General features: G+C 52.1%; 10 protein-coding genes across 10 annotated transcripts; 6 read left to right on the top strand and 4 right to left on the bottom strand.

Moving 5' to 3' along the window:
• Positions 1 to 271: 271 nt before the first annotated feature.
• On the top strand, positions 272 to 1,367 carry NECHADRAFT_43846 (uncharacterized protein; the record flags this gene model as incomplete). The annotated part of the gene is made up of 2 exons (XM_003045255.1): positions 272 to 394; positions 450 to 1,367. 2 exons carry the CDS (start codon positions 272 to 274, stop codon positions 1,365 to 1,367), a joined length of 1,041 nt encoding a protein of 346 aa, XP_003045301.1.
• A 549-nt stretch (positions 1,368 to 1,916) lies between these two features.
• Positions 1,917 to 3,247, top strand: NECHADRAFT_43433 (uncharacterized protein; the record flags this gene model as incomplete). Its single annotated transcript, XM_003045254.1, has 4 exons — positions 1,917 to 2,180; positions 2,242 to 2,332; positions 2,381 to 2,761; positions 2,811 to 3,247. 4 exons carry the CDS (start codon positions 1,917 to 1,919, stop codon positions 3,245 to 3,247), a joined length of 1,173 nt encoding a protein of 390 aa, XP_003045300.1.
• Positions 3,248 to 6,696: 3,449 nt separating this feature from the next.
• On the top strand, positions 6,697 to 8,641 carry NECHADRAFT_70470 (uncharacterized protein; the record flags this gene model as incomplete). The annotated part of the gene is made up of 3 exons (XM_003045253.1): positions 6,697 to 6,824; positions 6,875 to 7,893; positions 7,942 to 8,641. 3 exons carry the CDS (start codon positions 6,697 to 6,699, stop codon positions 8,451 to 8,453), a joined length of 1,659 nt encoding a protein of 552 aa, XP_003045299.1. The 3' UTR covers positions 8,454 to 8,641.
• A 644-nt stretch (positions 8,642 to 9,285) lies between these two features.
• NECHADRAFT_100997 (uncharacterized protein) lies at positions 9,286 to 12,409 on the bottom strand (the record flags this gene model as incomplete). Its single annotated transcript, XM_003044850.1, has 3 exons — positions 10,059 to 12,409; positions 9,583 to 10,010; positions 9,286 to 9,536 (listed from the first exon to the last, which is right to left on the bottom strand). The coding sequence occupies exons 1-3, from the start codon at positions 11,924 to 11,926 to the stop codon at positions 9,286 to 9,288; spliced, it is 2,547 nt and encodes an 848-aa protein (XP_003044896.1). The 5' UTR covers positions 11,927 to 12,409.
• A 98-nt stretch (positions 12,410 to 12,507) lies between these two features.
• On the top strand, positions 12,508 to 13,059 carry NECHADRAFT_81917 (uncharacterized protein; the record flags this gene model as incomplete). The annotated part of the gene is made up of 2 exons (XM_003045252.1): positions 12,508 to 12,538; positions 12,677 to 13,059. 2 exons carry the CDS (start codon positions 12,508 to 12,510, stop codon positions 13,057 to 13,059), a joined length of 414 nt encoding a protein of 137 aa, XP_003045298.1.
• A 2,307-nt stretch (positions 13,060 to 15,366) lies between these two features.
• Positions 15,367 to 16,588, top strand: NECHADRAFT_44179 (uncharacterized protein; the record flags this gene model as incomplete). Its single annotated transcript, XM_003045251.1, has 3 exons — positions 15,367 to 15,420; positions 15,581 to 15,961; positions 16,121 to 16,588. 3 exons carry the CDS (start codon positions 15,367 to 15,369, stop codon positions 16,586 to 16,588), a joined length of 903 nt encoding a protein of 300 aa, XP_003045297.1.
• A 295-nt stretch (positions 16,589 to 16,883) lies between these two features.
• Positions 16,884 to 18,159, bottom strand: NECHADRAFT_81915 (uncharacterized protein; the record flags this gene model as incomplete). Its single annotated transcript, XM_003044849.1, has 2 exons — positions 16,884 to 18,066; positions 18,125 to 18,159. The coding sequence occupies 2 exons, from the start codon at positions 18,157 to 18,159 to the stop codon at positions 16,884 to 16,886; spliced, it is 1,218 nt and encodes a 405-aa protein (XP_003044895.1).
• A 429-nt stretch (positions 18,160 to 18,588) lies between these two features.
• NECHADRAFT_100996 (uncharacterized protein) lies at positions 18,589 to 22,731 on the top strand (the record flags this gene model as incomplete). The annotated part of the gene is made up of 5 exons (XM_003045250.1): positions 18,589 to 19,716; positions 19,768 to 20,266; positions 20,639 to 20,716; positions 20,764 to 21,038; positions 21,094 to 22,731. The coding sequence occupies 5 exons, from the start codon at positions 18,589 to 18,591 to the stop codon at positions 22,729 to 22,731; spliced, it is 3,618 nt and encodes a 1,205-aa protein (XP_003045296.1).
• Positions 22,732 to 23,307: 576 nt separating this feature from the next.
• On the bottom strand, positions 23,308 to 24,075 carry NECHADRAFT_42829 (uncharacterized protein; the record flags this gene model as incomplete). The annotated part of the gene is made up of 3 exons (XM_003044848.1): positions 23,308 to 23,398; positions 23,447 to 23,693; positions 23,751 to 24,075. Coding segments are annotated over 3 exons (663 nt in total), but the record flags the coding sequence as incomplete, so codon positions are not given.
• Positions 24,076 to 25,373: 1,298 nt separating this feature from the next.
• NECHADRAFT_81912 (uncharacterized protein) lies at positions 25,374 to 26,390 on the bottom strand (the record flags this gene model as incomplete). Its single annotated transcript, XM_003044847.1, has 1 exon — positions 25,374 to 26,390. The coding sequence occupies one exon, from the start codon at positions 26,388 to 26,390 to the stop codon at positions 25,374 to 25,376; it is 1,017 nt and encodes a 338-aa protein (XP_003044893.1).
• Positions 26,391 to 27,913: the final 1,523 nt, after the last annotated feature.

The raw sequence follows: 27,913 nt of genomic DNA, 5'->3' as shown, positions 1-27,913 counted from the left end.
TGATGTACCAATCATGTAGTCAAGCGTGATGTTACGGCCGCAATTGCAGTCTCTTCTCCAGGAACCTTCATTTTGTGTGGGGCGTGAGAACCGATACGTACAGACACTTGGACCTTCAACCCCGCCACCGCTACAAGTCATCTCAAAACCAAAACCTGGGGTTTAGGCCTTGAACGGGCGGTGTCATCAACTTAATCCTCCTTCTTCAACACCATCCATACTCCCAAAGATCAACAATTCAACCTTTGTATAAACGTAAAGGAAACCAACCATGGATACGAGAACAGAAGCGTCTGATGTTACCGAGGCATCAGCAAGATCGCGGGTGCCACAGCTCCCGGCGAGTTGTGATCCTCCCCAAGGCAGCGCCCCCCCAAGGCAGCTGGTCTGGGTTGTATGTTGCCATTGAGACGATCCCTCGATTCAAACCAGATGCTTACAGTTGATAGATATTCGGGGGCACTGGTCAGATGGGCCGCTCACTCGTCAAGTGTGCTCTATCCCACGGAGATCAGGTCACCTCTGTCGGGCGCGTCTTTGAGACGAGCCCCCGCGACATGGAAAACATCCACGAGAACTGTCTCGGTGCGCTGTGCGACGTCCGCGCCCGCGAGTCCGTGACTCGCGTCGTCGAGCGCACGCTTCAGCACTTTGGGCGCATCGACGTCGTCGTCAACTGCTCTGGGTACGGCGTCATCGGCGCGTGTGAGGATCAAGATGAGCATGATATCCGGAACCAGTTTGAGACCAACTTTATGGGGACGCTTCACATCATTCATGCTACGTTGCCTTACTTCCGGAGGCAGGGTGCAGGACGATATCTCATCTTCAGCTCAACTTCGGGTGCATTGGGTGTTCCAGGTCTGGGTCCATACTGCGCTACAAAATACGCAGTTGAGGGACTCATCGAAGCGATGCTATACGAAACGGATGCTTTCAATATCAAAGCGACTCTCATCGAGCCGGGCCACGTGAGACCTGAAGAGCCCGAGATGCAGGACACGGCGCTCCCGACATCGTGGGGCCACTTCCTCGTCAAGCCGCCGAGCGAAACGTACGGACACCCGACATCGCCGGCCCTACACGCGCGGCGCATTGTGCAGTGGCTCGGTGACAAGCATCGGCCCACGAGCGCAGTCAAGTGCGCCGAGCTCGTGTGGCAGCTCGGACATTGCTCGTATCCACCACTGCGGCTGCTGCTGGGGAGCTACGCTATCGAAAGCATCCGGGACCGCATGCGCTCAGTTACAGAAGAGCTGGAGGATTGGAAGCATCTCAACTTTCCAGTTCCAGATGACGACAAGGAAGTCGGTGAAGAGTCGTCGGCCCAGCCTGAAGTTGAGGCTGCTGCATCTGCCGCTACTTGAAATTGCCCGGAAGCCACGGCAGGACACATATGCGGTTTGCTCAGCAAGGGAAACCACGCCAGAGTCTTTCATACCAAGTGGGCGACCTAGGGAATCGCCCTTGGCTTGGTTTGATTTCTACACGAATTCTTTACGAGCTTCCAGGGCTAATTTTGGCTCAACCTGTCAGATGCGCATCTGGGGGGCACCGAGGTGAGATCCTACCCACTGAAAAGGTTCAACCCCTGGCTGCATGACTAAGCGCAACGCGCCCCGTTGCTCCACGTCTCCCTATCTTTCTTTGAACCCCTCGACCTGTGGCATCTTGCTCTGGCCAGGCGAAGGGAGAAGAAAATCGATTTACAGCAAGGGACAAGGACGAGGAGCCCTCATTGCGTTTTCCACTTTGTTTCTTCTTTGAACGCGACTCGATCCTCAAGCCGAAACTCGATCACAATCCCCATCCTTCGGCCACGATCCATCTCACCCTTCGACGGCTCAACCCGACGCTTCCCGTTACATCCCAGCGCTGATCACGAATTCGTTTTGCTCCCCGCACACTAGTTCACGATGACGGATAAGAAGAACGAGGACTATGTCGTTCGCATGGGCGACGACTATGGAAAGAAGGAGAAGGATGCCTTCCTGGCTCGGTCCCCGACCCGTTCCGCCTATGGCTCGAATATGCATGGGAACAGTCTGGAGCAACTCGAGAAGAGCCCGCCCTTGTCCATCGTGGCGTACTGCTTCTCGTCGATCAGTATGACCGTGGTGAACAAGTATGTCGTTTCCGGTAGCTTCTGGAACCTCAACTTTTTCTACTTGACCGTTCAGGTATGCTTGGTATACATCGTTGGGGTTTGAAGTGTTGTTCTGACTGTTGGGTTACGTATAGGCCATCGTGTGCATTGCTACCATTACTCTGTGCAAGCAGCTAGGCCTGATCAAGGTCCTGGCTCCTTTTGATCCTGACAGGGCAAAGAAGTGTATGTTCCCAGCTTCAGCCCGTTGCTACCATTGCTAACAACACGAAGGGTTTCCTATCTCGCTCCTCCTGGTTGGAATGATTTACACCAGCACCAAATCGCTTCAATTCCTTTCGGTTCCCGTTTATACAATCTTCAAGAACTTGACGATTATCGTCATTGCCTATGGCGAGGTGCTTTGGTTCGGCGGCAGCGTTACCCCAATGGCCCTCCTCTCTTTTGGTCTCATGGTTCTGAGCTCTGTCGTGGCAGCTTGGGCTGATATCCAGAGCGCCATTGCCGGCGACTTTGGCACTAGCAACTCGGCTGATGCCATGTCCACCCTCAACGCCGGATACGCCTGGATGGGTATGAACGTCTTTTGCAGCGCTGCTTATGTGCTCGGCATGCGCAAGGTTATCAAGAAGATGAACTTTAAGGATTGGGATAGTATGTTGCACATGACGCCTTGATTCTCAGTTTGCTGACCTTTTTCTAGCCATGTACTACAACAACCTTCTCACGATTCCCGTTCTTGTGGTTTGCTCGTTAATCAGCGAGGATTGGTCTGCGTTTAACTTTGCTCGCAACTTTCCCGAGGAGACTCGCAACAAGATCATTATCGGCATGATTTACTCCGGTCTCGCCGCTATCTTTATCTCTTATTGCTCAGCTTGGTGCATCCGAGTTACGTCTTCGACTACCTACTCTATGGTGGGTGCCCTCAACAAGCTACCCATCGCTATTAGTGGTCTTGTATTCTTCTCGGCCCCCGTCACAGTGGGCAGCGTGTCAGCTATCTTTATCGGTTTCGTCAGCGGTATTGTCTACGCCTGGGCTCGTGTACGACAGTCAGTCTCATCCCGGAACTCGCTACCTACAGTGCGACCAACCATGAGCGCCAGTGCTAAGAGCGCCCGCGATGCCAACTCTTAGACGTTTTGCTTTGGCCAGTCAGCGAAAGATGTTGGGGAGACTGGCGGGAGTTTTTACGACAAGGGAAAATAGAATAAAAGATGTAATTGGTGCTGAAAGACATGGGTTCCTGTGCGTGTACAGTATTTTAATGAGCACAGGCACAGAGGGGGTTCTCTTGTATTGACTTAGACAATGGCGTGGCTGGAGTACAAGGGCGAGTGGGATTCATATATACTTTGCTCTAGGTCGTTTGGTTGATGGTTCAATGTACGGCATGAAGCAGTCACTGTTGTAAAGCAATCACAGGAGTGTAAACTTGTCGTTAGCCCGGGCCTTGTTGAGGGGTCTATCAAGCTTGTGAGATTTCAAGTGCCCGGCTAGGGCCAAAAGTGCAGTGAAGCTAAGGCTGTGTAACTCGAGACGCCCTGGTGACATGTGAACGAGAAGGGGCCCGACCTGAGTTAAAACTGCAGTGAAGTTTAAGCGACAGAATGGAACGCAATGAATCTCAGAATCCCTGCCGGAATCCCCGCTATGCCGTGGATTGATTTGTTTGGCTGGTGAACCTCGATTTCTGGCTGATCGAGGTCAACCTGACCACCTTGCCTTTCTCCATAGCCTGGGAAGGTCAGAGTCTAAAAGGAGTCACAGATGCCCCTATTTATCTCATCACGATGATTTGCCCAGGGAAAGCCTCTTACAAGATAAATGCCCGGCTGTAGTTAAAACTCGAGTGGAGGCTGAGGCTACGCCATGATCGCGGCTCAACTTAGGACACCCTGGTCAACGAGAAGGGTCCGGCTTAGGTTAAAATCGCAGTGAAGGCCAAGCACATGTGGCAAAGTCCTGATGAACGAGAGGTGTCCGCTGGGGTTAAAACTGCAGTGAAGGCTGAGGCACAACTCGAGACGCCCTGATGGTATGTGTAAGAGAAGGGGCCCGTCTTGGGTTAAAATTGCAGTGAAGAGTGAGGCCTTCCGGTACCAAAATGGGATGGGTAGAGCGACAGTGTCTTCTTCATACCACCTGGCTGTTAAACCTTTGAGCTGATTGAGGCCAATGGGCGGCGCACCTTGCCTTTCCCCATAGACTAGTGAGAGGCCACAGTCCAAACTCCAAAGAGGACCACAGATGCCCCTGTTGACCTCGTCACGATGACTTCCCTAGAGGGGTCTCCTACATGATTGCGACTCGGTTCAAGACGTCCTGGTGACCAAGAAACGCCTGGCTGGTGTTGAAATTGCAGTAAAGGCTCATCAGACATTAATACCAATAAAAAAGGGAACCAGGTTTAAGCCTATCAACAGCAAGCCATCATCGGGCATGCAGGCTATCTTTTTTCCCTTCTTTTTTGTTTTATTGCCATGGCGTCTAAGGGATATCCTCCTATACAATTGCAGCTCAACACGACACGTCCTGATGTGAACGAGAAAGGGGCGCGGCTGGTGTTAAAATTGCAGTGAAGGGTTAGGGAGCTGAAGATCACCTCCCTGTTCGCGGCTCTGCTGGAGACATGGTGAACGGGAAGGGCACGGTTTGGGTTAAAGTTGCAGTGAAGGCTCACACTAAAGATAGAGGTTAGAAACAGATACTGACTGATAAAAAGGAAACCAAGTTTGACCCATCAACAGCAATCCATCATCGTGCATATAAGCTGTCTTTTTTTCTTTATTTTTCGTTTTACTGCGACGGCTTCTAAAGGAAGTCTCTTTTATGATTGCAGCTCAACACGAGACGCCCTAGTGTGAACGAGAAGGGGCCCGCCCTGGGCTAAAATTGCAGTGAAGAGCGAGGCCCTCCTCACGTTTACAAACTACTTTATTTAGCTATTGAACCTCGATATATGCTGTAATTGATTGAGATTAACCTGCGCACGTTGCCTTTCTCCCTAGACTGGCGGGAGGTCAAACTCCAAAGAGGGCCAGAGATGCCCCTGTTTATCTTATCACTATAACTTGCTTAGAGGACCTCCTCTATGATTACGACTTCACGCGAGGTGTGGTGGTGAGTGAGAAGTGCCTATGGGGTTAAAACCGCAGTGAAGGCTGAGGTTGCGACTGTGGCTCGACTCGAGACGTCCTGATGGTGTCTGAGCTAGAAGGGGCCTCGGGTGTCACAAAAAACACAGGACTCGTCCCCACCTATTTACTGCAGTTTTGAATGGGAGCCATTCCTGTGTTTTTTGTGACCCCCTAGCGAGGCCATCCTAAGTCCCCTATTTATCTCCTCACCATGACTTACCTAGAGGGGGCCTCCTCTATGATTGCGACTCGGCTCGAGACGACGACCTGGTGAACGAGAAGAGTCCGGCTGGGGCCAAAATTGCAGTCAAGATATAAACATCCATCCACACCGCACCGACTCAGCAAATCCGGTATAGGTCTTGGTAGTCGAGAAGGGCCCGGCTGGGGTTAAAATTGCAGTGAAAAGGTACTATTTGGATCCGACCAACGCATGGAGGTGGATCTCCCTCGGGATTGTGCAGTTTCTTCTTTTGTCTCACCCAACGGTTTTTGTGGTCTTGCCGCCTTGTTGTAGAAATCGTTTCATATCCCGGCTCTCTCCTTTCAAACTCGGCAGTTGGCCAGATACCAACCTGGCAAGTTCCCTAAATGCCTATACCCCGTAGCAAAAATCCCGACTCTTCATTGCTCTCCCTTATCTCCCTGCAGAATAGAAACATCTCGTAAATACCATTTTGAACGATCGGGAGATTGAGTTGAAGAAGCTGTTGAGGCGGCTGCAGATTATGTGTAACAGTCTGCATGTGAAAAACGTCTTGTATCACGTAACCGTCCACGAGTCTTTCAATAAAGATAAGTAAACCGTTCAATATCAATTCAAATCACAAACATGTGCTTAACTTCCAGACCTTGAGAGGATTACAATAAGACGGCCTCGTGATCACTTTTATCTATAAGACCACGCGTAAAATAGGCAGGGAAGATCATTAGATGCATCACCCCGCCATGTTGCACACGTGAATGAAGCATGCCTCCCCACGTGGGGCTCGGGACGTCACAAGTTGTTGTTCCCCATCCAAGCTTTTTTTTTCGCATTCTCCAACAGAAATGTTGGGGATAAAAAGATTATGACGTCTAGAGTTCCCTTCCCTTCGTCCCTTGCACCCATCGTTGAGCTGCTGTCTCCCCTTTAACCCACCCCCAAAGAGCTTGTCTCGGTAGTTGTTGAAGCCATGGTATAAGGGATATACCATCGCGATCCCTTTTTCTCAATTCCTTTTTTTCCTATCATCATCTCTTGTCTTGAGCGTTTGTGCCCGCGACAGAATGCTGCTCTTCTTACATAGGCGTAAGTTTGGAAGCTTCATGATAACCTCCAAAGCTATCCGTCTCTAACTTTCAACTCGCATTTAGCTTTCGTGGCCTTGGCTAATAGCCTCGGTGCATCTCCCGATGAGCGTAAGTTGATCCTCTTCTTCATCCTTTACACAGGCTTCTTCAACAATGTCGTCGCTAATACCTCCACTCTCAGTCAAGCTAGTCTCCTCCTTTCTCCTATCCTACCCCTTCGCCGCTCTTCTAAAGCGAATCCCCGACTCGAGACCAGATGCCAAGAATATCTTCATCGTCAGGTACAACCATCAATACCTCTCACATACACACCCAGGCTAACACACCCCAGCATCTCCCTCTTCTACCTCGTCGGCCTCTTCGACCTCTGGGACGGCATCCGCACCCTCCTCATCAGCGCCGGCGGCACCTACTGCATCGCAAAGTTCCTCCGCACGAGCCCTTATATGCCATGGATCGGCTTCGCCTTTGTCATGGGCCACATGTCGGTCAACCACATCCACCGCCAGATCACCGACGACCCCTCGAGCGTCGACGTCACAGGTGCCCAGATGGTGCTCCTCATGAAGCTGAGCGCCTTTTGCTGGAACGTTGCAGACGGGCAACTCCCTGATGATCAGCTGTCCGACTCTCAGAAGAGGAACAGGCTTAAGGAGCTTCCTCCTCTGCTGGACTATGCTGGTTGGGTTCTCTTCTTCCCCGCCCTCTTCGCCGGTCCGTCTTTTGACTATACCGACTACCGACAATGGCTCGACACAACCATGTTTGACGTCTCCAACGTGGATCCAGCCAAGAAGCCCCCCGTCAGGAAGAAGCGAAAGATTCCTCGAAGCGGTGGCCCTGCAGCTTGGAAGGCCGTGAGCGGCCTCGTCCTCATCGGTCTCTTCATGGGCTTCAGCGGTTCCTACTACCCCGGCATGCTAACAGCCGACTCATTCGTCCAGTACGGCCTCCTCCGCCGAGTCTGGTCCATGTACATGGTCAGCTTCACAGCACGCCTCAAGTACTACGGTGTCTGGTACCTCACAGAAGGCTCCTGCATCCTCGCTGGTCTGGGCTACAACGGCGTGGATCCTGTTACGGGCAAGATCTCATGGAACCGTCTGCAGAACATTGACCCCTGGGCTGTCGAGACGGCTCAGAACCCGCGAGGATACCTCGGCGGGTGGAACATGAACACCAACAACTGGCTCAGGAACTACGTCTATCTGCGCGTTACGCCCCGTGGTAAGAAGCCCGGCTTCCGTGCTAGTCTCATGACGTTTGGAACCAGTGCCCTGTGGCATGGCTTCTACCCAGGCTACTATCTGAGCTTTGTCCTCGCGAGCTTCATCCAGACAGCCGCAAAGCGTGAGTCTCTCAAAATCTACAATCACATCAACAGCTAACATCCTCTAGACTTCCGCCGTCACGTCCGCCCCTTCTTCCTCGACCCCGTGACTGGAAACCCCACTCCCAAGAAGAAGTACTACGACTACGCATCCTACCTCGCCACCCAACTCACCTTCACCTTTGTCACGGCACCCTTCCTAGTCCTCTCCCTCAAGGGCTCTCTCCTAGCCTGGTCCCGTGTCTACTTCTACGCCATCATCTGGACCGCTCTGTCTCTCGTCTTCTTCCACTCCCCCGGCAAGCTCGCCCTCAAGAAGCAGCTCGAGAAGCGCCAGGGCAGAGCGAGTGCTAAGCTGGTCCGCTCTCTCAGCACGGATAGCCTGACGGGCAAGGAGCCCATCTTAGGCATCTCTAAGGATCCTGAGGGCGACATCAACGAGGCCGTCGAAGAGATTCGGGCCGAGGTTGAGTCCAGGCAGAAGAAGCTTAGGGCTGACTTTGAAGCCCATCAACTAAAGGCCAACGGGATCAACGGGAACGGCATCAATGGGAACGGGACCAAGGCTCATACCGAGTAATCATCTCAGGTGCGGTGTGGCGCACATCTCATCTCCACGAAGCAATCAATCCGGTGTTATCATGGTGTCTGTTTCAGGTCTTGGGAAGTTAGCTTGTAAGCGAATGTAAGACATCAACGATGGGATGAATCAGTCAATCTTTAGTCTCAAGTAGGTTTTGTAGATTCTACATGATATTCATTAGTCTATCTCTGGGATAAGCCATGGCGGCTCTCCTGTGACGCCCGAGTGCAAGTGCTAGTGCTCAGGGCCTGGTATGGTGTGGTAATTACATGGTATCGTAAGAATGAGCGTCTTCATGCTGTCAGTCCTTTTTCTCCCGCTCAGCATTGCTGCCAGATCCAACTATAGTACAGGTATACGGACGGATTGATCCATATATGATATGATTGGTAGATTGGTGGTACAAGAGCCCATGTATGTTGTTTGTGTAAAAGAGAAAAGGGTTGCAGTGTTGCAAGTCTCGAGTAAATGAGATCCAAAGGGACGGTGTGTCGTGTAAGGGAGTCTTGGGCAAGGGAATTCAAAAAGGGCAAAATCGTATGTCGTTGAAACGTTGAGACATGAAAAGTAAAACAAAATTCAAAAACATCGTGTCTCGTCGAAGGTGTTTGTTCAGAATAAAATCGTTGGTCGTTGAAGCTTTTTGACAAGGTGCGTAAAAGATCGTGAGACTTGAAGGATCAAAGTTGATCGATAAGCAAAAACAAAGTATCGTCGTGATGTGTCGTCAATCGTTGAGATGCCGTGAAGTTCCATAGTGGGTTTCAATGTCAGGGATCTTGTCCCGACTCAGGTCATCAGAACGTGATGTCTTGTTGGTTGTTGAATATTAATGGCCCCAGTGAGCTCTGACGCCTGTCACGATGAGGGCGATGATGGCGCCGACCATCAGCACGCCGATGATGGACATGCCACGGTTGACCTTTCTCCACCAGATTGCGCTGGCGAAGACGTGGTCCTCTTCGGGGGTCGTCTGGCCAGATGGGTTGCGTCGCACCTCCAGTTTAGATGTGCTGTGGTTGCGTTCAGTATCTTCCGACTGAACTGGCTTAAGAGGCATGCATGCGGCAAACATCCACGCTGTGACAGTTAGTGATTGCTCAAGAGATGATACCAACAAACTCACCCAAAGGAAAAATGAATCCCACTACAAACATGGTGACCTGGGCATTTCGTCGTCCAGTCAACTCGCTCCGAGCTTCCCAGTCTGAGGTAGGTGGCTGCCAGATGCTGTGTTGAAAGGGTCGTCGATCACGGGCCAGGTGAGGCGACCAGATGCTCGAGGTCTGCTTCTTCAAGTTGCGAACAACCGTCATAACTGGGTGAGTCGGCGGTGCAGGAGTAATATCCATGGAGCCTGCCTCAGATCTCCGGTGAGGGACAGGCTCTCGAGGTCGGCGCCGAGGGTTATGGATGTGAGTGGCATTGGCATCCTGGCTTGGTGTTCTGCTGAGGAAAGAAGCAGGAGGCTGGCTATCACTGAACTCAGAGTACATTGATTCCATGGAAGGCTGAGCAGCAAGCCACTTTCGTTCGCCACTACCATAGTAAACCCTGGAAGAGTCAGTCACAAGTTCATCAGTCGTTCGTATCTGTACTCACTTCGCCCAGGTTGGAACAGCAGCATTGAAGCTAGCAGTTGATCGAAGACTCCGATCCGAGGCATAACTCATCAAGAACTTTCCCATCCGTGTCCGTGAGGAGCGATGATGAAGTACTTCCAGGTCCGCGAGACCATCACCATCCTCGTCATGGTCGCGAATAAGACGGATGGTTCCCGTCATAGGGTCGCGAGACAATCCCCGAACATATGCAGCTGCAGGGGGCTCCAGTGAGCTGTTTCTTGAGTGATGAGAGGATGCTTCGATGTGCTCCTCGAGGCCAGCAAGTGAAGAAGCCATGCTCAAGACGTACTTGCTGTGGCTGCTACCCAGGCCGCTGCCACGTCTTCCAGGGACGGAAGAGAGAGATAGAGCTCGAGATGCCGGCTCGCTACCTCCCTCGCTTTCTGACATGACAGTTGAGAGCTGACCGCTCCATTGGTGGGAGCGAGGAGTGTTGATGTTGGGGCTCTTAGCGGTGGCAGGGTCATACCAGCTTGGGCCAGTGTGGTGAAGAATGGTGGCAGGTCCAACAAAGAGGCCACGAGTGGCTTCTTGAGTGAAGATTGTCGACAGCGAGGTCAGCGATGCCGATCGAAGAGTCTCACGGGACCGAGTCTTGACGAGACCAAAAGTGTCTGAGGACCGCCTCTTCCTGGTTCGCAGAGGAGGGACTACGAGACTCTCTTGAGAGTACTCTGGCCTTACGCGGGTCCTGACAGCAACAACGGATGAAGAGGCTGAGTGACCATGAACTACGTAGTTCGCGTCGCTGTCCCTTGTTTGGGGACGAGTATTGTCATGCAAGGAGGGATCCACTGATGAAGGATCGCCGATTAGTTCAATGTTGGAATGAATAGACGATGCTGGCAAGCTGGTCAAATCGGCAACAGCCACTGGGGAGCTCTGGCCATAGACTTTATAGTTGGTCCTGTCAGACAGGGTTGATCTTGATTGCTCGGAAAGAGTCGACTGAAACGACGTCTTTTGGTTGAGCAACTGTGAAGACGGGCCAACTCCTGGGTCTGAGAACTCAATCTCAGGTAGAGGGGGGAGAGGCAGTTCAGGAGCTGGTCCCGGAATCTGCAACTGTGACTGTTTCACATCAGGTGTGGTTGGCACCTTGCGCAAACCCCCAAACATGCGGTAGTTCCATGGCGAGGAATTGTCAGAACTAGCGAGAGCTTGTGGCGGCGAAAAGGCAATTGGCGACTTGAGACTTCGCTCTGTAAGAGGCGTCAAGGGAGAACTTGGGCGACTGACATGGTCTTCACTGAATTGACCCAAGGATCCTCGACCAAACGATGCCCGACCAAAGGAACTGCTGCCGGCTGTGAAAGATCGAGACCAGAAAGAGTCGACTCTCGATGAAGTTGAAGCCTCTTGAGGATGTACAGAAAAGGTCTTGTCGGCGTGTACATTGATCACCTTCCGGCGAGATGGGGGTCGAGGAGAAGTCGAGGGTTCGCGGGAGCGCGGATGTGAAACATCGGAAGTCTCGTCGTCGGCATCGTTGTGTGGTGTCCAGGGAGAAGGGCTCAGCTCGATGTCAGAGGAAGGATACTGAGGATAACGGCTCAATGGCGAAGGCGACAGTGCAGCCTTTCGAGTCCTGCCCCGCTGCAGGGATGGCGAAGGCGTTTCAAAGAGTGGACTTGAGGAATGTATCGGGTCGCAGCAGATTTGACTAAGCTCCGGATCGGTCTCGGTACTCGCATCGGCGTAGGAGATGGGCCGGGACGTGGTGCCGTCGGAAGCGATTCGGGGCGGACTGTAAGGAACGATTCGAATCTGGAGACGGTTGTTTTCGGAGTCGGTGCGCTCGTGTAAGGCCCGTCTCGGCGGAGAGCAAGACGGGGAGACCGACATGCTCTACGCACAGGGCGGCAATGGCCGTTCTATCCACAACATGAGGAGATAAAGAAGAAGCTGCTAATCTTGTCCCCAGAATGGGCAAGATCAATTGATCTCTGGAAGAATTATCGTTGAGGCGTAGACGTCGATTCTGTCGGAGCCGGGGTGGGTCAGGGGTTCGGAGGTCGTGAGAAGGGCCACGGCCGGGACGGGAGGTCGACGGAGGAATTAAGAGCCACAGAGAGAAGATGGCATTAATAGAGCACCAAAATTTTGGAAAAGTGTCGAGCAAGTAATAGTCGGAGTAACCCAATACCAGATATCCAAACTATCGTGAAGTTGAATCTGGGTCGTGAAATCTCGTCGGTGGGAAGAAGCACTGGACTGGTGGTGTAAAAGATGAGGCCAAAAAGGGAAAGAACCAAGAAGAGAAAAGAATAATCAATGAAGCATCAAACGTATAGAGGGAGAAGCAAAGAGTGCGAGAAAGATCAAAAGATTGAATGAGTGACTGGCCAGTGGCCGATTATAGCGAGCGAATGTACGGAGAGAGGATGACTGGAAACGATTGACGGAAGGAGAAAGACGAGAGATCCATGGATGGGATCATGGGGAAGGAGCGGGCGGGTAGGTAGCTTCAAGAGAGAAAAGGGCAAGACAGGTCGCCTCCACATGCGACCACGGTCCACGGGCGGCAGGAGCAGCGGCCAGAGTAGGTAGGTACCTTTCCTTGGCTTAGGTTGCAGTGACCTGAACAAGCTACAGAGGAGGCTGTCAAGCGATCCCTTAGGCGGACGGCCGAGACGCACAAGCACAAGCACAAGCACGAAGCACAAGCAGCCCTGGGGCACACACAGACGATGGCTGGAAAGCGAAAGCTTCCCCTTACAGGCTGTGTGGAACAGAACCTACCTGAGATCCGGGCCTGTCTACAGCAGCAGACGACGGCGCCGCTATTGGATCCTCCCCCCTGGGAGCCGGTGACGTGGAGTGCAATCGACCGACGTGAACCAGTTGTTGGAAGCGCCATGGAGGCGATTCTGCAGCTAGCGGCGATGGGATATTACCTTGGCTGCAACAGGGTTCCCTCCTGCAGGCGCGGCGGCGGGCGATGGGGACCGTTGGACCAGGGGGAGACGGGGAGCTAGGGTGCCTGAGATAGGGGTGGTGGTTCTGACATCTCGGTCCAAGGTGTCTTGAAGACACCGCAACTTGGGACGGGGGCTGGGCGAGATCTGAAGAGATTTTTTCCCTTTTTTCCAAAAGGAAGGTCATTGTAGAATGGGGGGGGGTAACAAATCAGTCAAGCTTCAAATCTCAGGGGAAGAGGGCAATGGAAATGGTTGTGTCCACGACGAGTTCTGATTTGTCCCCTCAGAGACTGCACCTCTAAAGGTTGTGGGCAAATCTGTCTGAACTGATTGGGTTATCGGGACACTATTGGCGGGGACGGATGCTCTGCCTCGACGCCCAATAGCACATGGTTCCCTGCAAACACCAGCCCGCAGCTCGTAAGATGTCGCTGACTGTCTTTCTGGAACAGTGAGAAAAAGGCCAGGCCAGGCTCTGAGAAGAGTTGAAATTAACTGGGACCACCTCGGCCAGGTGGCAAGCCTTCAATGGGTGCACGGGGGAGCCTGGGCACAGAATGACGATGTGCCGGCATCAATACATGATCCCATCATGGGCATCAACTACCGTCAGCCATTCAATCTCACAAAAGCCGGGATAAACTCTTGCGTCTGTTCTTTTCTTGGAACGAAAAAGAAGCAGTTTCGAAAGTCGAGGGCCGTCGAAATTGGCCGCCTCTGCTGTCTCTGCTTCTGGCGCTTGTTTTACCTCAATGTTGCAAACTCGTCAAAGCGACCAGGTACATATCCTGCCTATCAGATTTGGTGCAGACACATGTACATGGTCCTCGCGGCGTCTGTTCCAATCCACCAGCCGAGTGAGGGCGCCTCTCGAAACCGAGACCTGCAGAAACACCTAAATGTGACCTTTTTTTGTTTCTCTCCACCAGGTCGCATTCTGTCCTCTGCGTACAGGTCATCGACAGCCATTCCTCGCTGGCGATTTACAACTTTTCAAGACGTCTCTGTTCTTTTTTAAGCTCTGCTTAGCTTGGCGCCGCGGACGAGATCTTCCACTGAGGCTCCGCTGATGTTCTTTGTCAGACGTGTCAGGCTCGCGTCTCCGTGTTTATTAAGTCGCGTCTCTCCCTCTATTTTAGTGTCCCATGGGGCGCTCCAATCCTCGGTCTAGGGCGCAGACGGGCGAGACTGTTGATTGTCGGACTATCGCTGGCTAGTGTCGGCAGCTTACCGACGAGCTTTTGTCTCGGTCTTGTCTTTCAATGTCTCAAGCATGAAGATTTGACCGCAAAGCCAACAGAAGGTCCCTTCTCAGATGAGATGGATCTGTTCTCTTATACAATAATCTCCATGCCGTCATGCTTCTCGGCATGCTCGGTGTAGCTGGTCTAAGCAACAAGTCCTCTCGACGATTCCTTTCCTCATGCTCTTACGTATCGGTCAGTGACCACGGAACAGTCTCTCCTTGGTGCCGGGGCCCGCTGAACCTAATGCAGGTACCGTCACTCGCCGTCTCTCGCCTTGATTCATGCCCTTGCCTGAGCTGAGGTAAGGGGATATCGTCAATGTCTGTGGTGGCTGAGCAGACAGACGGACAAGTATGCGGCTACACTAGTCATGCACGACTGTCGATGAACATTATGTCCCGTTCACAAATTCATCTCCCAACTGACCATCTCGGGATATTGCAAAACATTCGTGTCCTGCTTTCATTAGGTCCCTTATGAGAACATATTATAACTCACATCTCCACATCATTTCGCTTCCCAGGGCTTTTATGTACCTTGTAGCTCACCGCATGCGGAAGCTGCGCATGCCCCCCATAGCTCGTATGCACGTTGAAATGAAGGACGAACAACGCCAGGGGGAGAAGAAGAAGAAGAGGAAAAGTGCCCAGTTATCCCTCACTAGCTCCCGTAAAGACCCTGTACATTTTTTTCACAGTGGGATGGCCTTTTTTCCCCGTGGATGTCATTATTCCCATGGGGCAGAAGAATGCCAGTCTACTTGCTTGGGTAAGCAAGCATTAGAGGCAAAATAGATGGATCCAATTCTGAGGACAATGGCATCCAACCAAGTTGTGGCTGGTGAGGACAATCTGTGCTTTTTGGATGCTGGTCCTCTTTTTTTTCTTAGCCTGGCGGTTTCGTTTCTTTGAATGGCTTCTCTTTGACAAAAGAGTGCGGTAATGCTGACTGTTTTTCTCTCTTGTTTGCCCCATTGACATTCTTCCAACCGGTTCTTCTTTTAGCCAGGCACTTCTTCTTCTCTCTTCTCTTCTCTCAAACTTGAGCCTGTTCCTCTTCATCCTTCACCAACGACCGCTTGAAAAATAAAAGCAGGCCCTTCTCACAAGAGTATCCAATGTCTACCTCGATTTCGGCGGGGTTCGCACCGCCTCACGCCGTGGCCTTGTTGGTGAGCCTCACCTGTCCCTAGTCCCAACCACAATCCATCCACCTCCACGGATTCTCACAACCCCCTGGTTCATATCACTCTCTACCTCCCCGGAATCAAGAGATCACATCTTGCGTCTCATGTAGTGTTGACTTGCATCATCTGAACCATTAAAATACAGGTCGTCTACTGTCTCGTCTATGTCATCCCACTCTACTTCTCGGCGGCCACAAGGCCCTCGCCAACCCGCTCCAGGGATGCCCCCGAGGCGATCCGCGCCCGCATCTTTGTCGTCTCGCTTTCGACGGCCATATGCTCCCTCGTGACGCTGTACCTGCTCTCGTCCCACGCCGCCATCGCCATCCCCAACCCCTTGCATTTCATGGGCTACTGGCCCGTCGGCCTCGTCGACGCTGCCCGGGCCCTCTGGCTCACAGCCTTGCTCTTCGCCGGCCCCCTGTATGAGTCTCTCTTCGTCGACGGAGCCGCCAGGCAATGGCTTCATCTCCAGCCTCTCAGGGACCTCTGGACTGATTGGCCCACCTGGAGGAACATGGTAGCGGTACGTCAACTTGACTTTGTCCCCTTGATATCCCCCATGCTGCCCCTGTCAATCCTCAAACAATCCCCGCAGTCGTCTCAACTTCAGCCTCCTCTTCACACCGCTTCTTGTACCTTGTTCTAGCCTGGTTTTTTCGTCTCAATACTGATTTACCGAAAGGGCCCAATCACCGAAGAATGTCTGTTCCGTTCGGCTGGAGTACCCCTACTTCTTCGTTCCGGAGCCAGCCTTACAGGCACCATCTTCCTCTCACCTCTCGTCTTTGGACTGGCTCATCTTCACCACTTTTATGAGTTCCGAATCACTCATCCTCATACTCCTCTTCCCGTGGCCATTCTCCGATCCCTCTTCCAGCTGACTTACACCACGTTGTTTGGTGCTTATGCCACCTTCTTGTTCCTGAGGACCGGCAGCCTTCTGGCTGTTGTTCTTATCCATGCTTTCTGTAACTGCATGGGCTTGCCTCGTTTCTGGGGGCAGGTTGACCCATATTGGCTAGCAGAAGATGATCCAGCTCGGAAGCGATACACGGCCGTCTATTACGTGCTCCTGGTGGCTGGTTTGGTAGCCTGGTTGCAGAACTTGTACTCGTTGACCGAGACTCCCATGGCTCTGGCCGAGTTCTGAGATGACTTCCGCCATGACGCACCCTTAGATCGCTCGCACGACTAGAAGTAAATAAAGAATCTCCCTTCATAGACTACGCTATGGCCGTCTTCCCCAGACTCGGCGTTCCAGACGTGTAGTCAAGGCTCACGGCACCGTTAGTCCAACGCTCGCTCTTGTCTGTGCGCGTAATGAGCAACGAAACTCTAACATTGACATCTGCCGGTCATGTGTACATTCCAGAAGCTGACAAGAACCGTGCGAGTGTTTCGTAATTAAGTGAATTGGAGTGTTTCTTAAGACTAATAATACATGGCTATGTACCTCTCTGAGACCGAGGGAGCGATCCAGGCATCGACAAGTCGTCACTATTGTCACTTCTCGTCCCTCGGCGATGACGGAGTGATGCTCGGTCCCTACTACCAGCATCACTTCCAAACACCTCGTCTCGCAAGTCTCGACCAACATCCTTACCCTTTGACCGACCCATGGAAGCACTCCCCTCGGCCAGCCCGTCATCCGGGCCTCGGGTGTTCTTCTTTCGCGGCCACATACTAGGAAGGGCAATCTCCTGAAACCGTGGCTCAACGGCTCGCTCATCAAACCACCGGTGGAGGCGGGCTTCGACAAGCTGGGCAATCTTGGGGACGTCCTGAAGTCGAGAACGGCTGCCGAGAAGACTCCGAATGGAAAAGTCTAGCCGGTAGTCGTCGAGGAAGTTAAAGATCATCCTGGTCGGCTGAGAGGGGTTGCTGGGGATGAAGGATATTGAGAGTGTGCCACTGAATCTAACCACTGAGACGGCCAGTGCGACAGGAAGTACCGCCGATAATTTCTTGGGATAATTAAGTAAGAGTTTCGTTTCCACGGCAAGGGTGAGCATGTCGCTCAGATCAACATCCATCCGTGCTTGAAGGCGCGTGCCATCTCTGGCTGCCGTAGCCGGGTCAAACCTCTTTCCGATACCAAGACTCATTCCATCTTCATCGACTGGGATGATGCGACAGTTGCTGAAGATGGGAAAGTCCTCACCCAAGCTCAGCTCCGTAACCCTGATCTCATCAACAAAGTCCGGGCGCGAGGTCCCATTCAGCGCCTTGCTTAGTGAGCCGAGAATGGCATCATCATGTTGTGCATCGCTGCGGAACTGAGCAATAGTCTGCGCAATGAGGACATTGAACCAGTCGAGACTCTCGGGCTGATGGCTATCGACATTGTAGTACGTCTTGCTGAGAATGGACCCAATGGTAAGCACAGGAGGGTTTCTGAGCACACTCGACTTCTTGCGGCTCAACTCTCTTTCTTGACGACTGCCAGAGCTGCGCAGACTAAGCAACGAGCGCTTATGAGCAAGCGTCCTTGACCGTCGTTCAGTTGCCCTCAAGGAAGCGGTGACGTCGGGTGAAGGAGGGTCACCAAAGATGAAGAACTTGATGAATGCAGCCAGCACAAGAACGACCGATATTTGTCCGACTATAAAGCCTTGGGTGAAGGATAGACTGGTCATAGAATGTCAGATCGGGTAAATGACATGATGCAGGGTACGTTGATACTCACGTCCGTTCGGGCGACTGGGGACAGGTATCACCCATGATTGAGGATGGAGGGGAGGATCAATGGGCTTCTGAGAGGTTCAAGGGCCCTTGATGAATAGCCTCGAGGAAATTACAACGCGATCAATAGAAACCGTCCAACATGATGACGGTGTTGCCATTCAAGCTTTTGATGTCACCGAGCACTCATGATGAAGAGGTTGGCTGCATGTGGAGCTCCTTCTCAGCTTGCCGGGGGAAATCGGAGTTATGTAGGTACCGAGGTGGCCATGCTGTTACTGAGCTCACTTCATGACGACTGCTCTCCAGCCTCCCTGCAAGCAAGAACCATCTTCGATTTCCCCAACAAACAATCACAACACGTTCAAATAACATAAATTGTTGCATATCTGTTTCATTGAACACGAGAATCGAAAAATCAAGGAATATCTATCTGCGCAGCCCTAGGGTGCTGCAACAACCGCCATCATGGACGTCTCCCAGGCCGTTTCCGGGTACATCAATAAGATCATTGCCACGACTGATACGTCGTCTGCCAAGATGAAGATCCTCCTTCTTGATAGGGAAACTGTTTCTATCGTCTCTACCGCAATCACGCAATCTTCCCTTCTCAGCCACGAGGTCTACCTCATCGACCGTCTGGACGCTGCAAACCGCGAGAGGATGCGACATCTACGCTGTCTCTGTATCGTGCGGCCATCACCCGAAACCATCCAGCTGCTCATAGACGAGCTGCGAGACCCCAAGTATGGAGAGTACCAACTGTTTTTCACAAACGTGATTAAGAAGTCAGCACTGGAACGCTTGGCCGAGTCGGATGATCACGAGGTGGTCAAGTTGATTCAGGAGTACTATCTTGATTTCACCGTCATCAACCCCGATCTTTTTTCCATCGGCCTCACACTTCCCCATCGCCGCATCTGGGCCGGCAGCCCTGATACATGGAATCCCGACTCTCTACAGCGCTGCGCCGAGGGTCTCCTAGGAGTGCTACTATCGCTGAAGAAGAAGCCTCTCATTCGATACCAAAAGACAAGCCCCATCGCCAAGAAACTGGCATCCGAGGTCCGGTATCTAATGACCCAGGAGGACCAACTATTTGAGTTCCGTCCAGTTGACACGCCCCCTATCCTTCTTGTGCTGGATCGCCGAGAGGATCCTGTGACGCCGTTACTTACACAGTGGACATACCAGGCCATGGTGCATCACCTCCTAGGCATCCAGAACGGCCGTGTCGACTTGAGCGACGTTCCCGATGTTGGTCCGGATCTGAAGGAGATTGTTCTGTCCCAGGATCAGGATCCTTTCTTCAAGAAGAACATGTTTCTCAACTTTGGCGACCTGGGAGGCAACATCAAGGAGTACGTTGGCCAGTTCCAGTCCAAGACCAAGAACAACGAAAACATCGAGTCAATATCCGATATGAAACGATTTATTGAGGAGTATCCCGAGTTCCGCAAGCTCTCTGGCAATGTTAGCAAACATGTCACGCTGGTTTCGGAACTCAGTCGGAGGGTAGCAGCGGAGAACTTGCTCGAAGTCAGTGAGCTGGAACAGAGCCTGGCCTGTAACGAGAACCATGGAACTGACGTCAAGGTAATATTATATCACTGATGCGAGAGTCCGACATCGCTAATCCAGTAACAGAACATCCAACGGCTCATCCAGTCTCCCAACGTCACTTCAGAAAGCAAGGTCGGCCTAGTGGCCCTATATGCTCTTCGATATCAGAAGCATCCCTCAAACTCCCTTGCCATGCTCACAGACCTCCTCGTTGCAGCCGGCGGTGTGACCCCCAGACAGGCGGAGCTTGTGGACAAGTTGGCAGCATACCACTCATCACTTCACGCGTCTCAGTCCCAAAGTGGAATCTCGGAAATCTTTGAGTCGGCTGGTATCTTTTCTGGAGCGTCGAGCCGTTTCAAGGGTCTCAAGGGCGTCGAGAACGTCTACACGCAGCACAGCCCACTTCTTGAGAGCACCCTCCAGAACATGATCAAGGGCAGGTTAAAGGAACAGCAGTATCCGTTCGTAGAGGGTGGAGGTACGACCAAGGACAAGCCTCAGGACATTATCGTGTTCATTGCCGGCGGAGCTACGTATGAGGAGGCAAAGATGATTTCAGGGCTAAATGCGACGAGCCCCGGTGTGCGAATCTTGCTTGGCGGTACAACAATCCACAACTCAGCCTCGTTCTTGGAAGAGGTTGATGATGCTGTCACGTCATGGCCAGAGGCTCGAGGAAGGCGATAAACAGTTAGAGGGTGTATTCTTTTATGACAGCGATGGGTTTCAAGCTCTCTTTTTAGTCTAGAATCGGGTCTGAAAAGCTCTGAGATGTCTACAGAGACGAGAGAGCCTGGTTTTGGTGTTTAGGTACTTAGGTTGGTAATTGAACTCGATAACGTCATATTTTGGTTAGTCGCAACTCCATTAATGACAACTGATTTTCAACATTGGATGGCGAAAGGCGAATTTTGCATCCCAAGCGACGACATGCAATGCGTTCCCTATTAAGACCAAGGCCAACCGTCTGGCGACGTCAATGGCAGATTGGAAGACGACGGCATCTTGCGACTGTCTCTGGCGACTCAAGGTGAGTTTGAATATTGCTCTGTCGCTTATCGCAATCTTGTCTAACAGCCCGCCATAGGCCTTTTGACGTGGTGGTAATTGGAGGTGGCCATGCTGGAGCCGAAGCATGCGCCGCGGCCGCACGAGCCGGAGCCCGGACGGCCTTGATCACACCGAAGGTTGACAACCTGGGGACATGTTCGTGCAACCCGAGTTTCGGAGGAATTGGCAAGGGAACCATCATCCGGGAGATTGATGCGCTTGATGGTCTGGCGGGGAGGATCATTGACAAGGCGGGCGTCCAGTTTCACGTATTGAACCGACGGAAAGGAGCAGCGGTTTGGGTTTGTGACACTGCCTACCTTGACAAGATTGACAAGCTAATGGGTATTGCTACAGGGACCTCGTGCGCAGATCGATCGAGACTTGTACAAGAAATACATGAGGGAGGAACTCTCTTCATACCCGAACCTATCCATCGTCCTCGACAGCGTCTCCGATATCGTCCTATCAGACCAAGAGCCCGTAGATGGTGCTTCAAGTCGTATCGCCGGTGTGCGACTCGAGTCGGGCCAGGTCCTCCCCACGAGCAAAGTCATCATCACGACGGGAACATTTCTCGGTGGCGAAATACATATTGGTCTCGAGTGCTATCCCGCTGGTCGTATTGGAGAGGCTGCTACCTTTGGCCTAAGCAAGTCACTACGGGATGCGGGTTTTCAGCTGGGACGTCTTAAGACGGGTACACCTCCGAGAATCGCCAGAGACAGCATCAAGTTTGACATTTTGGAGAAGCAGTATGGAGATGATCCTCCTTCTCCGTTTAGCTACCTCAATGATACGGTGGCGGTGGAGGAGCAGCTTACTTGCGGTGTGACTTATACGAATGAGAAGACGCACCAGATTGTTCGGGATAACCTCGAAAAGACGATTCACATCCGCGAGACCATCAAGGGACCTCGATACTGCCCTTCTCTGGAATCCAAGGTTATCCGTTTCGCAGACAAGGATCGACATATCGTCTGGCTTGAGCCTGAGGGTTTCGACAGCCCCATCGTTTACCCGAACGGGTTGTCAATGACAATTCCTGCGGAGGCTCAGGAACAAGCACTCCGCACGATCCCAGGTCTGGAGGATTCCAAGATGCTCCAGCCCGGATATGGAGTTGAGTACGACTACATCGATCCTCGCGGTCTGAGGTCAACGTTGGAAACAAAGGCCATTAGCGGTCTGTACCTGGCTGGACAAATCAACGGAACCACAGGCTACGAGGAGGCTGCAGGCCAGGGAGTTCTCGCGGGTATCAACGCAGGTCGTGCAGCCAAGGGTCTCCCAGGCGTGTCCCTGTCAAGAGGCGATGGATATATTGGCATCATGGTTGACGACCTCATCACAAAAGGCGTCACTGAGCCATACCGCATGTTCACTTCACGAAGCGAGTTCCGAATGGCTGCCCGAGCTGACAACGCCGACTTCCGACTCACATCCAAGGGTCATGAGTGGGGTGTCATCTCGGACAAGCGATGGAGTGTATACAGTGATGAGCGTCAGCAAATGGACGATCTCACAAAGGCTCTTCGGTCTGTATCCCTCAGTCCTGCGCAGTGGATTGAAAAGGGCTTCCATCTCAAGCGCAACACGGCCCGACGTGATGGTCTCGACATGCTCCGCCTCTCAAGTTCCAACACACGCATCGAGCTTGAGCAGCTAGTATCCGTCGTGCCCGATATCATGAACTACTCGCCGCGTGTACGCAGCCGTGTTGCCATTGAAGCCTTTTACGCCCCCTATATCAAGATGCAAGAAGCGGAACGCAGTCAGTTCACTAATGACGAGCGTGTCCGCATCCCCACGAGTCTCGACTACGATGAGATTCCCGGTCTCGCCATCTCAGAGAAGGAGGCTCTCAAAGTCGCCAGGCCAGAGACTCTTGCCCAGGCTCGAAGAGTCGAGGGTGTGACTCCATCAGGAAGTCTAAGACTCTTAGCCTACGTCAGACGAAACCCATACCGAGAGAGTTTAGGCGAGGTCCCTTGAACACGGGGAAATAAAAGGGAAATAAAACAAGCTTTGAGTTTTTACCCCTTGTATGAAGAACATGTACGAATATCTAAAATAGAAAGGAAAGCGTTTGGGCTAAGGCGGCGTTTATATCTTGCAGGGGGAGATCACAAAGTCAATCTAGTCAAGGGAACCGGTTGGTGTTTGTGAAATAAGCTTATCTCCAACGGACATGAACCATATTTTGACATGTCTTTTTTTGATCTCGTAGGGCTGCATGTTTTTTGACGTTGGGACTAGTTGGGATAACTTCACTAGTTCAAAGCATACCAAAACAGTCTCCAAGCATGAGTTTAGTTTGAAACCATGCCTGAGCTTAACTTGACAGGGCGTTGGAAAATCATTTCATCAGGGGGCATTTATTATACATATGTTTATGTTGACTAGGGAGGGGGTTGTAATATCACACCACCACCGTTTACTCACCCGTCTTTTTCAGCTCTTGGCTAGTGAGGTTTTTTTTTAGTCTCATCAACGGTGCCTTGTCCCGTGGTGACTCGAATTACCAAGTCTGGACATTTTGCTTTTTTAAATTTCCGAAAGCCAAGATTCTCAAGGCTTGGGCTTGTTGAGGATCTTAACAGCGTCCTTTGTATAAATGTAACTCGCTCCGCTCCAGATGGTCGTACCAGCAACAACATATCTATCACTGTCAGTTTCAGCAACACAGGTTAGAATTATTTGGACTTACTGCATTATCGTCAATGCGGGTGTTAGATCTGTTCCCACGAGTGGTGCGGCTGTCGTGACTCCGACGAGAGCAAGTTGCAAAAAGGTGTTGTACTTGCTGATGGTTGTAGGACGCACTTCAGCCGAGGGAAGTGAGAAATCCCAGTATCTGGCAAATGTCTTTGGAGGTGGGAGTGAAATCCAGCGGTAGTAGATGGCTGAGATGGCGAGTCCTACATCTCGACCGAGAATGACGGTAGCGACCCAGACTATGCAAGTGTCAGTTTGTTTCGTTTCAATGATATGTGATGTATGATATAGCATACTCGGCAGGGCTCCCTTGATAGCGAGACACACGGTCAATATCGTCATGAGCGTCTTATCCGCCATGGGGTCGATAACAGTCCCCACGACCGTCTTGCTGTTCCACCGTCGTGCGATCCATCCATCCAGCAGGTCTGTAACTCCAGCATAGGCAAACAGTCCCACAGCCCAGGCGTGTTGATCATGTAGTACGAGATATCCAATTGCGGGGGCAGCAATGAGTCGTGTAAACGTGAGGATGTTGGGGATCGTGTAGATGTCTTCGTGGAGGACGGCCGGGCGTTTCGTTGGAGGAGGAGTCTTGTTCTGGAGGGGTGCTGGTCTATCAACAAGTTAGTCTGACATCTCTATTAACAGACATAAAACTTACTCAACACTCTCCTTGGTCTTTTGCTCCAACCAAGCTTGCGACTTTGTAAAGAACAACCTCCTCGGCCCTGACGTCGTCGCAAACCTCAACCCAACAGGCGAGCACCTACCAACCGTCGCCGCCCGCCCAGCCAGCCTCGCAGACAGCAGCATCTAGACGTCTACACCGTCAAGAACAAAACAGTCAAAAGGATTGTAATTGGAGAGAAGGGCGAGTTCGGTTGCCCAATTCCGAACCGACCGATCTTCTTCCTGTAACTGTTTTTTTTGCGCATCTGTCGATTGGCTACGTAAAAAACTCCTAACTCCCCCCGTTAGCGGCCTTGTCCACCCCGGACAGTTGTGTACGTACCTCTACGTCCGCTGTCAAGAAAGCACGTGCTCTCCAATCGCATCTTTTTCGAGCCCCACGGCCAAAATACAAATACCTTCTCGGCACTCGCCGGACGGGGTGTGGGGTCCTCCCACCAAGTCCGCGGGAACCACGGCACAGGGATCCGGGTAGCCATCTCTCCCACTCCCGGAGCCGAGATGGGATATTTTTTTTCTGTGCCGCACACGGAGACCCCTTTTGTTTTAAAACCGAACGCGGCGGTCCCCCTTCTTTCTCCAGAGATTTGCAACTGCTCGAGCCAAGAGATGGTTTTGGCTAGGGTCAACGTCACCTCTTTTTCCTTTTCGTATAGAGTCGAGATTAGCAAAGGTGAACTGACAGGCACCGTGCACGGGAGCAATATGAGAGTGATGGTTGCACACACCACCATGTTGGGTATTCCTTGGGTATTCACCACTTGCAAACAGGTAAAACATCAAGATTATGATCAAAAACGTTTGCATTCCGTACTTGATCCATTTCCCTTCTAGAAGGTTACTACCGGACATTTATCCCAACACATAACCGAGGATTGGCAGAGCATAACCTTATTGGGACACAAACCCCCAACTTGGCACATCAGACATCCGCTGCCCAGAGTTAATCAATGATTGGCTTGCATAGGTTCGCAAGGTTATCGATTTGACATGGAGTCCAGGGGCCTGTTTCACATTTCATCACGCCTCTAGCTGATTACTAACAACTGCCTACGACAAGGTTGCGGAACACACGGGTAGCCTGTAGGGAACTCTGAAACTTTGAATCCATCTCCAAGTCATGGGCGCCACTTGGATCTACTACGTAGTAGTCTAGTGCCAGCACTCCCATGATTTTTTGGATCTTCTTTATTAATTTGATTGATACCTAATACTAAACTGGGCTTTTAGAAGAGATTTGAGTTATCCATATTTGAAGTGTCAATGCCCGAAATCTCGGGCATATAGGAAAATGTTGGGAGGTGCGGATTGGGAGGCAATGTTACATATGCCTGTTGTTGTGAGTGATGGTGTTGTTGCTGCTGCTGCTGTTGCTGTTGCAAATGCTGCAGGTGTGTTGGCGACATGAGCTGTTGTGGTTCGTGTTGTTGAGGTGGTGGTTGTTGATGTGGATGATGTTGATGATGTTGATGGTGATGCTGCTGCTGTTGTTGTTGCATGTGGATAGGCGGCAGCTGGCCTTGTGCGTAATAGTAGCCCATGTGGTAATTCGACATCATTGGGGGCACTTGTTGCATAGATGTGTTGTAACCATAGTCCACGAGCACTTGGTTCTGGTAGCGCTCGTCAGTCGCCGTGTCGGTGCCATCGATGGGCGCACGGAAGTTTTGCGACATGAGGAGCTCGCTGCGAGGGATGAGGTTCCGGAGGTCCGGATGCTGAGAAGGACAGGTGAGGCGGCCTGACTTGACATCCTCGCATGTGTAGTAGCTCACCAGGTGGTGGGGGACACCCTGGAAGGTTATGCTGATTGTCTTCTTGACCAGGCCCGACTGCTTGAAGTCGTACGAGTCCACCAGAGAGCCGATCAGAGCACGGTCGTCGTCTCTAGTCTCGCATCGCGACTCGGTCTTTGTGATGCCGTTGCTCATCTTCTTGGGCTTCTTGAGGGCGCGCTTCTTCTCGCCTGGGCCAAAGGGCCGCTCGAGCTCGCGGTAGACGAGGAAGTTGTCTAGTATGCGGCTTGGGCTCCATGAGACTCCGTCTGTCCAGCGCTTGATTCCTGAGGCGTGCTCCTCGTAAATGAATACATTCCCGCTTCTGATGAGCTCTTGTCGTTCTCGATCTTGTGGTCGTCGTGGGACGTGATTGCGTGCACCTGACAGACAGGCCTCGAAGATGATGAGGGCATCGAGAGTTGAGTGGATGTACCCCACGTATGTGGGTAGCAGTGTACTGCTCATTGTGGAGAGGACTGGACGAGGACAAGATGGAGTAGAGGAGAGAGAAGGAGAAGAGGTAAAAGGCAGGGCGCCTTGGGGGGGGTGTAGCAATATGAGGGTAGAGCACTGTTGTGCTGTACTACTTCAGTCGTCTGTCGCTGGGTATTGGGTTCAGGTAATTGAAATAAGAGTTCAAATAGAGCTGTTCCAATTATCTCTGGAGAGAAGTTGGGAAGAGAGTTGAGTTTGGAGGTTGGATGTAATGGAGTTGGTGTGGGGAAGAGAGGAAGGGGGGTCCGTACCTTATATAGACTGTGACTGCCGCAAGTCGACTTGAGGAGGAGATAAAAAAACACCACACCCGCAATGCGCCATGAAAGCAACTTCCCAACGATTTCTTTTTTTCACGGTTGAGAAATACTGAGTCACAGCGGCCTATATGTCATCTGATCTTTGTTCCTGCATGTCTGCATCTTGATCTCGGCCACGAGGTTACTGAGATGCAGCTTGGGCTGCGGTCCGAAGCAAAAAGTGTGTTTGCTGCGCGAATAGCTCCGGGAGCCATGATGGAGACGATGATGGTGGATGGATTGGCAGCCCGGGACCTTGCTTTGCTTGGCCTGGGACTTGACTTACTGGGACGGGACTGCGGCGGCTCTTGTGGGGCGGCGCTCAGAGAGTACCTACCTACCTCCACTCCACAGCCCAAGCCAGCCCAGGCGTAGGTAGGCGTGTGCCAGTGGTGGACGGGAATTGATTTGGGCTGTTCAGATGTACCGAACGAGCCAGCGAACATGGAGCGATCCATCCATCCATCCATCGTTCGTCCGTCCGTCGCCGCGATATTCGTTCAGTGTCCTCTCTATCCTCCCCCTCCCCTAGACTGCTTGCGGCCTTGGTCTTTACGTATCCGTGCTCTCTCTCCTCGAGGGTCCTTGTTGCGCGCGCGTAGTCTATTCGGACTAGGCCAGGCAAAGTGGTGCCTTTGCCTTGCCTTGCCTTGCCCTTTCCCTCTCTCTTGTTGCACCCCCGCCTCTCTCCTCCTCCTCATCATCTCCTTCCCCCTCTCTTTCGGGTTTCTAATTCTCACCGTGACCTCGCTTTTAGACCTAGGGGGTGGAGAGTGAATCTCGTTCTCGCCTTTTTTTTTTTTTTTTTTGGTAACTGGACTCGCGTCGTCTTCATGGATCCTTTCCCTTCTACTACCCATCGGCCCTCATCCTTTCCCATCTCGCAGTACCGACGACAAGGTACTTGGCAGGTCCCGGCGTGCCAATTCTGGTGGGACTGCACCCCCAGATGAGGGACCGCTAAGCCTTTCTGGGTGACAATGCGTGGCTGCTGTGGCTGGAGCTTGGCGTTTCCTCCTCTGCACACTCCCCCCTGCGTCTGAGATGCACGCCCCTCCTTGATGCACCTCTGGCGCACCGCGAGAGCTCCTGTCTGCAGTGGCTTTGCGCCTCTACGCGTTCGTTTCACCCCCATCAGTTCAGGGCCTTTGCTCTTACACGGACGGCAGCTTTGGGATTTTGATTTGATTCATT

The sequence above is a fragment of the Fusarium vanettenii genome (genome assembly GCF_000151355.1).
Source record: "Fusarium vanettenii 77-13-4 chromosome 6 genomic scaffold NECHAsca_20_chr6_4_0, whole genome shotgun sequence".
NCBI classification, from domain to species: domain Eukaryota; kingdom Fungi; phylum Ascomycota; class Sordariomycetes; order Hypocreales; family Nectriaceae; genus Fusarium; species Fusarium vanettenii.
The sequence above is the reverse complement of the archived record's forward strand: the minus strand, read 5'-3'. Positions and strand labels throughout refer to the sequence as shown.